The 8,679-nt window shown below is 36.6% G+C and overlaps 2 protein-coding genes across 2 annotated transcripts; both read right to left on the minus strand.

Annotated features, from left to right (window-relative positions):
- Positions 1-284: 284 nt before the first annotated feature.
- On the minus strand, positions 285-5,121 carry LOC6641060. The gene is made up of 4 exons (XM_002063895.3): positions 4,007-5,121; positions 3,532-3,943; positions 848-1,932; positions 285-777 (listed from the first exon to the last, which is right to left on the minus strand). Exons 1-4 carry the CDS (start codon positions 5,097-5,099, stop codon positions 362-364), a joined length of 3,006 nt encoding a protein of 1,001 aa, XP_002063931.3. The 5' UTR covers positions 5,100-5,121; the 3' UTR covers positions 285-361.
- A 927-nt stretch (positions 5,122-6,048) lies between these two features.
- LOC6641062 (cytochrome P450 6a8) lies at positions 6,049-7,927 on the minus strand. The gene is made up of 2 exons (XM_002063897.4): positions 6,615-7,927; positions 6,049-6,552 (listed from the first exon to the last, which is right to left on the minus strand). The coding sequence occupies exons 1-2, from the start codon at positions 7,702-7,704 to the stop codon at positions 6,134-6,136; spliced, it is 1,509 nt and encodes a 502-aa protein (XP_002063933.3). The 5' UTR covers positions 7,705-7,927; the 3' UTR covers positions 6,049-6,133.
- Between the last annotated feature and the right edge of the window lie 752 nt (positions 7,928-8,679).

Genomic DNA, 8,679 nt, shown 5'->3' on the forward strand with positions numbered 1-8,679 from the left:
TCAAGCAGCTTATTACTCATAAGTTAGAGGACTTTGTTATAGTTTTTAGTAATGGTAACAGAACTAGTTCATTTCATAGTCATCTCTAATGCATATGAAGGCATGATGTGTTTTTTTAGCATGTTGCACATGCAACTAGTTATTTACCACACGTTATTTCTGCTGGCAAGTTAAGACGTTTGCCTAGTTGACAGTGATGAGAACTTTGCTGACAGGTAAGTTTGCCCCTTTTGGTTGCCTAACCATGATAGAGCTGTTGGCCCCCATTTAACCGATCGATAAGATAATTTACACCTTTTTATATTTTCCTGATTTGTGTTGCCATAATAAAGTTATATACTCTTACACAATTGCTTATAATCTAGATCGGTTGTACATCCACGATAATGCCATGGTCACTAGCCAAAAGGAAAGCTGTCTTACTTAATCGAAGAGGGATTTGAGTCTCTTTGGCAGGAACAAATTTAAAGTTATGAAGGAGTTTGGCTAAGCCAACAATCGATTGCATTTCACCAAAGCGAGCACCAATGCAATTTCTGGGACCTTGGCCAAAGGGTTGCCATGCCATCGAATGGCGTTGTTCCACAGCCTCGGGGGTAAAACGATCAGGATCGAATTTCTCTGGATCAGGATAGATTTCGGGATCATGATGTATGGCATCGGCGGGTATAATCAATTGAGTGCCAGCTTCAAAGACATCATTCGTTCCAGGCACTGGATAATCTTTTTCGGCTACACGAATCAAAATGGGAAGAATTGCCCATTTGCGCAAGGTTTCTGAAGAGAAGCATGGAGAAAAATGTCAATGCTAGAGTTAGTCGACAATATTACACACCAAGCTACTCACCATTGAATATTTGCTGAATGTATTTCAGTTCTTTGATTGCTTCATAATTAAATTCACCATGTTTGGCCAGAACTTGCTTTACTTCCTCCCTAGCCTTATCCTGAATGTCCTGATTGATAGCCAACTCATAGAGGGTAAATCCCATGGTACTTGAACTGGTCTCAAAGCCAGCCACTAGGAAGACAAAAGCTTCAGCAAGAATCTGATTGAAAGTCAATCCTCCGTCCTTTCCTTCGCGCAAACCCATCAATAGATTGAGGAAGTCATTTCGTTTCACATTGTTCTTATCGCGATAATCAACTGTATCTCTAACTACACGCGTGTAAAATTCGCTTACGTTATCGGGTGCTATCTTTACATGAAGCTTTTCAGCTATCTTGGGGAATGTATTGATTAGGCCCATGGCTAGAGGTCCATGTCGGCGAACAGTGAATAGGGTTCTAGTAATCACTCGGAACTCGGCATTTGGATCCTTTAGACTATTGCAGTCCAAGCCAAAGGCACAGCTGCCAATCACATCGATTGTGAAACGAGACAGCCAATCCTTTATTTCAACAGGTGCTTCACCATTCTTCTTCACTTTGGCAACTTCCTTATTCAAAAGGTCAACAAAACGATCGCCAATTTCCACAATTATTGGAAGCATTTGATGCATTTTCAATGCGGTAAATGTGGGGGTGAGTTTGGTACGCATGTTCCTCCACTTCTGACCATCCAGATTGAACAGATGAGCTGTGACTGGGTCATCCTCTTCGTTGTAGTAGTTACCACGATTTGCAAAGTTTTGGAAATCTTTGATCATCACCTGTTTGATCAAATCCAAATCAAGAAGCACTGGATTAGGTCTCAGACCAACATAGAAGCCGGCAAACTTTGCCTTGCCCTTGTATTTGGTATACAGCTCACGGAAAGGGTCCCGGAAAGTCTTAGTTTTGCCAACTTCGGCCGTGTTTCCATAGATCCAAACGGGTTTATCATGCAATATTCCACGTCTGGCAAAATAACCATATCGATGTTGCAAAAATAGAGCCGCTAAGGCCAATATTGCACCGACTAATAGAAGAGGAACTAGCCAAACAGCCATTATTATTTACGACTTTGTATTTGATTCTAAATTATTGTCACTAATCGTCACAGTGTTTTCTCTGTCAATTCACTTTGCTTACTGACTGAAAGTATGGGCGGGCCTTCTGTTTAAATATGTATTGCTAGCAATCTAATCTAGCCATACTCAACCCGAGTCTTTCCGCCGAAGTCGTTCATGATGATTTTGCAAAATTGTTTGTTTTGCCTAACTCGCATGATATATTTTGGAATCACTGGGTGATTCAAACGGTCGCGTGTCATTGATTCTTGCTTTTTGCTTACTAAAATACTATATGGACTTTGCTAGCTAATCTATGCGTATTGTTTGTGGAAATACTTGTTTATAGTGATTGTAAAGAATGACAACTAAAATAGACTTTTGTTTGCTGTTTTTTTTTTACACTTTCATCATTCTATTATATAAGTTCTTTGCCATATTATTTTAGACAAATTATGATGGGTTTTAATATCTAAATAAACACTTAATCGTATTGTTCAGCTACTGGCGGATTTATCTACGCTTGTTACACTTGTTCGGGCTAATTGACATTAATAGAGCTATCAATCAAGAGTAGCACTTTATGTTAAATGAATTATTAATTATTTGTTTCAACATTGTTCATCGTCAAAAACTCATGTATTACCTTGATAAGGGTGACATTTATCATTGTAAATATATTGACAATCCAATTATTGTTATTTGTGTTTTGTGTATTAACCAAGATTAGATATTAAAATAAAGCAGTTTTTATCTAGCAATGAATGATGTATCGACTCTGGTATACATTAACTAAAACTAACAAATATTAACAATTGAATAATCTTTTAATGATTTTTTGCCGAAATCTGACTCTGAAATATATATAAAATACTTTACAGAATTATCTTTAAATCTAAAAATGAAGAAATAATATTAAAAAGAAATTCTCAGCAATGTTAGGTTGATCGATATGTTGAGTCCACATAACTATATTTTTTTTTAAAAAAATCTTTGGCCAACCGAAGTATGGATATAAAAAGTGTGATTTGATTTTGCTTCCTTTTTACATGTGTAAACAGCTTGATGAACTTGTAATTCGCAACAGGCTTAGGCATAGAAAGAGGGAAATTTTAATTTAATTTTATATGAGAAAAAGCTGTGAAAGCAAAGAGAACACAATAAAGGAGTTAGTGGGTACAAAACAGACAAAAAAAATTCATTTAGAATGTTTTAACGCCTTAAAACCTTGTAGTCCCATAAATATGGAAATCTTTGTAAGAAGTTCTGTTATAAATTGTACTTTAAATCGCTTCTCGCTTATATTGGCCAGTTGTGATACATTTTGGTCAACGAAAAGTCAACTAATACATTTTCAATAAATAAAAAATATACCCCAGTCTACTAAAATATATTCACCCACGTGTGCATGATAGAACGGAACAAAATGCACTTAAATAAATAAATTTAGACGATAATGACGCCCCGAGAGCTTAAACCAAAACCAAATAGAACAAACGTTGCTAATCTGCCCAGATTAAAGAAAATAACAATTAATAATTCAACCTCCAACTTAAGCTTTAATAATGTATTTTAGTTTTAAACTAATGTTTTGTTTTACAACTTTTGAACATCCAATTTAATGCCAGCCTCTGGCGATGTTAGGAACACGGTCTTACTCAATTTCAATGGAATTTGAGTATCTATCGAAGGAACAAATTTGAAATTATGTACAAGTGTTGCCAAGCCAACAATTGATTGCATTTCGCCAAAGCGAGCACCAATGCAATTTCTGGGACCAGAACCAAAGGGTAGCCACGCCATGGCATGCCGTTGCTCTACAGCCTCGGGGGTAAAACGTTCGGGATCAAATTTTTCAGGATCAGGATAGATTTCAGGATCATGTTGTATGGCTTCGACGGGAATAACCAAGTGAGTGCCAGCTTCAAAGACATCATTGGTTCCGGGCACTGGATACTCTTTCTCAGCTTGACGAAACAGTATAGGAAGAATGGGCCATAGGCGCATGGTTTCTGGAAAGAGTAAAAATTTATGAATAAGAATTACGATTATCAAGAGACATTTTATTGACTCACCATAAAACACTTGTTGCATATATTTCAGTTCTTTAATCGCTTCATAGTTCAATTCACCATGTTTGGCCAGAACTTGCTTGACTTCCTCCCTAGCTTTGTCTTGAACATCTTGATTTGTAGCCAACTCGTAAAGGGCAAAACCCATGGTACTTGAACTGGTCTCAAAGCCAGCCAGAAGGAAAACAAATGCTTGGGCAAGAATTTGATTAAAAGTCAATCCGCCATCCTTTCCTTCACGCATTTCCATTAAGATATTGAGAAAATCGTTGCGTTTCACATTGTTCTTGTCGCGATAATCAATTGATTCTTTGACCACTCGGGTATAAAAGTCACTGGCGAATTTCGGTGCCACTTTTATGTGTAGTTTCCTGCCGATACTGGGGTAAGCATTGAGTAGACCCATTATTATGGGATTCAAGCGGCGTTCAGTAAACAGGCGCCGACTGACAGCTCGAAATTCGGCATTGGGATCTTCGAGGCTGTTGCAGTCTAAGCCAAAGGCGCAGCTGCCAATCCCATCGGTGGTGAAACGAGCCAGCCAATCCTTGATTTCGATAGAAGCCTCACCATTCTTTGATGAAGCCTTGACCTGGTCCACTTCTTTACCCAAAAGTTGGACTAATCTATCGGATATCTGGACAACTATTGGAAGCATTTGATGCATTTTCAATGCGGTAAATGTTGGAGTTAGTTTGGTACGCATGTTCCTCCATTTCTGACCATCCAGATTGAACAGATGAGCTGTTATTGGGTCATCTGCCTCATTGTAGTAATTCCCACGATTTGCAAAGTTCTGGAAGTCCTTGATCATCACCTGTTTGATCAAATCCAGATCAAACAAGACAGTATTCGGACTCATACCAAAATAGAAGCCGGCATATTTTGCCTTTTTCTTATATTTCTCGTATAAAACTCGGAAAGGATCACGCACAGACTGAGTCTTGCCAAGACCCTTTGTGTTTCCATAGATCAAAACAGGTTTCTCATGCAATATTCCACGTCTGGCAAAATAACTATATCGATGATGCAAAAATAGGGCCGCTAAGACCAAAATTACACCGATTAACAAGAGGGTGACCAGCCAAACAGCCATTATTATCTAAGACTTTATATTTAATTCTGAATTATTGACACTGATCGTCACAGTGTTCTCACTGCGAATTCACTTTGCTTACTGACTAATTCAGTCATTGATTTTCGCTTTATATATTGAATGCCTACGCAATCTAATCTAACAAGTTCGGGGTTGCCTCTACGTACCTCACGATGAATGGGCAAAAATTTTATGTCTACTTTTGCCCCAGGTTTGATTAGAATTCTCCATTCAATATGATTAGGCTGTAGACAGGCATGTTTTTTTTTACTGATATACTATATATGTATATATTTTCGTTTTGTTTGTTAAAATTAAATTCTTAAAAAAAAAACTGTTTTCAAAGCTTTCAAAGTTTACTTTTAAGTAGTAGTAGAAATAAGTGGTTTGCATAAAGTAAATGCAGTAAAATATTCTAAAAGCTAAAAAAGAGCATCTAAATATTTGTATACAGAGTCAATATATGAACTCATCTATACATTCACAGAAAATAGGGACAATATTTTGTGTTACCTTACCTTAAAGATAAAAGTATTTCATGGATGGTTTAATTAATGGGTATACAAAAGTCGCTCTATAGCAGGGTGCTTATCTTGCCTAGTATATGACGTCGTATTTGTTTATTTTGGTAAGTAAAACCGGTTTGTGCTCTATCGTTTTGCACTGGGCATATCAAACAGCTCTCTCTGGTAGTATCTCTCTCATTCGCAATCAAAAGCAGTCATTCTAACAAACAAAAATATTGTTATGTACTTATTATTATCAAACAATACACGAAAAAACAGAATGTACTTATGTTAGTTAATCTAAAAATAATTGAAAACGAGTGACACATTCAGCAGTGGAATGGTCATGGAAAAAAGTTTGGCAATTTTTTAATAGGTTAGTAAGAAACATTTACTAAGTGGTTTTTGAATTCTACCTCTACACGTTGAAAAAAACCAACTGATTAATATTGCATTAATTGAATATGGATTTATTAGATTTATAAAATGAAAACAATTTTGAAATGAAGTATTTACATTATAAAGAAACTAAATCGATTGAACATCCAATACGATTCCCGAATCGGATGTCAATAGGAAAGATTTTTTATTGAGCTGCAATGGTATGGGCGTCTCTTTGGCTGGTAGAAATTTGAACTTCTTTAGAAGCAGAGCCAAGCCAACAATCGATTGCATTTCACCAAAACGAGAACCAATACAATTCCGAGGACCCGAACCAAACGGCAGCCAGGTCATGGCATGACGTTTCTCCACAGCGTCGTGGCTAAAACGTTCTGGATCGAATTTCTCCGGATCGGGATAGATTTCGGGATCATGATGTATGGCATCAGCGGGTATAATCAATTGAGTGCCAGCTTCAAAGACTTGGGAGTTAGTGCCAGGAACTGGATAATCCTTTTCGGTTAGGCGAGTTAAAATAGGAAGAATTGGCCACTTGCGCATGGTTTCTAAAGTGAATAAGAGACAATAGTTAAATTTGGCTAAAGTTGAATATATATACCCGACTTACCATACAACACTTGCTGTAAGTATTTTAATTCCTTCATGGCCTCATAAGTAAATTCACCGTGTTTTGCTAATATCTCTTTAACCTCCTGTCTGGCTTTCTCTTGAACATCTTGATTCAAAGCCAACTCGTAGAGAGCAAAACCCATGGTGCTTGAACTGGTCTCAAAGCCAGCCAAAAGGAAAACAAAACATTGAGCTGCTATTTGGTTAAAAGTCATTCCGTCAACAGCTTCACGCATCTCCATCACTAGATTCAAGAAATCGCCTCGTTCGATATTATTTTTATCACGATGATCTATCGATTCCTTAATCACACGTAAATAAAACTCTGCGGCATAGTCCGGAAGAAATTTCATATGCAATTTACGAGCCAAATTGGGATAAGTGCCCATAAAACTCATGGCAATGGGACCATGACGACGTTGTGCAAGCATTCGCCGACTTACGGAACGGAACTCGGCATTGGGATCCTTGAGACTGTTGCAGTCCAGGCCAAAGGCACAACTGCCTATGACATCGGTGGTGAAACGAGCCAATAGATCCTTGACCTCAACAGCTGCTTCACCATTGTTGGATACGGCACGAGCTTTAAGCATTTCCTCGTTCATCAAATTTATAAATCGATCGCCGATTTCCACAATTGTCGGATACATGTGATGCATTTTGAGTGAGGTAAATGTTGGAGTGAGTTTGGTTCGCATATTGCGCCATTTCTGACCATCCAAGTTAAAGAGATGAGCCATCAGTGGATCATCTTGTTCATTGTAGTAATTGCCGCGATTGGCAAAGTTCTGGAAATCTTTGATCATCACCAGTTTGATCAAATCCAAATCAAGTAACACTGCCGTCTGACGCATTCCCACATAAAAGCCACCGAATTTCTCCTTGCCCTTGAATGTATTGTATAACTCACGGAAGGGATCCCGGAGACTTTGAGTTTTGCCAACCTTGTCCATGTTGCCATAGATCCATTTGGGATTCAGCTGAACCACTCCACGTCGCGACCAATAGGTATACCGACGATGTAGATATAGCAAGATTAACGCCACTACGGCGCCAATCAGATAAAGACTCAAACAACAAAATGCCATTGCTTTTACTTGAAGAATTCACTTTCAATTTCGTTTGCCAACTGAACTGACCGTTTTGCAGAACAGCCACTTTTATATACCACCAAAAAAAAAAGAACAGGAATTATCTTATCGCTTTTTTTGACTAAACGTACGTGTTTGTTTCTCTTTAGTTTTATCTCTTTTTTATATAAATTTCATAATTTAAGTGTTAACTTGCAGTAACAGAGTTCTCGATTCTACTAAGTTTGAGGCAAACACAACATATTTAAATTGTGACTCAATGTGTGTCACATTGCATGAATTGGCCAAAAAACGTAATTAAGAGAAATTACTCTCTAATTACTCTATATAGGAAATAAAGAGATCATCTGCTCATTAAATTCCTCCTGGAAAACTCACACCAAAAGAGATTTTTGTGAATTAAATTACAAGCAGAAAGGTTCTTAAATTTAGATGTAGGTAAAATAAGCGATTATTTTTAAAAAGTTACAAAAATTGTTATAATTTTTATTAGTTTTTAAAATTTAGTTTTGGTGGAAAGGTTGTGAGCCTTTGAAATTCAAATCTAAAAATTAAAATATATTGTTTAAATGCAAACATTATTTAAAAAAAATGAAATGCCACACCATGTGTTCCAATGTTCTTAGGTTGTTAAAAATGTATATCATATATTATATATATTTATTTAAGTCAATTTATTTATAAATTTTTTACTTTTCAAATCAAAAAACTCAGTGAAACTGTTATTTGTTGTTCTGATTCGGTTTCTGAAAGAAAAACCAAAAATTGAAGTTATTATTTCAGTAAAAATCACAAATTTATATATACAACATGGCATAAGAAGTAAAGAACTTAAGTAATTAAAACCTTTAACCTAAGCTTTTAATGTCATCCTAAAAGCAGACTATATTTAACATATTTTTATGCAAGCCAAAAATCCTAATTTGACCGTATAAGGAAAATTGGCGATGCTGAATTGAATTAGACTAAAAA

Source organism: Drosophila willistoni, assembly GCF_018902025.1.
Source record: "Drosophila willistoni isolate 14030-0811.24 chromosome 2L unlocalized genomic scaffold, UCI_dwil_1.1 Seg168, whole genome shotgun sequence".
NCBI lineage: Eukaryota > Metazoa > Arthropoda > Insecta > Diptera > Drosophilidae > Drosophila > Drosophila willistoni.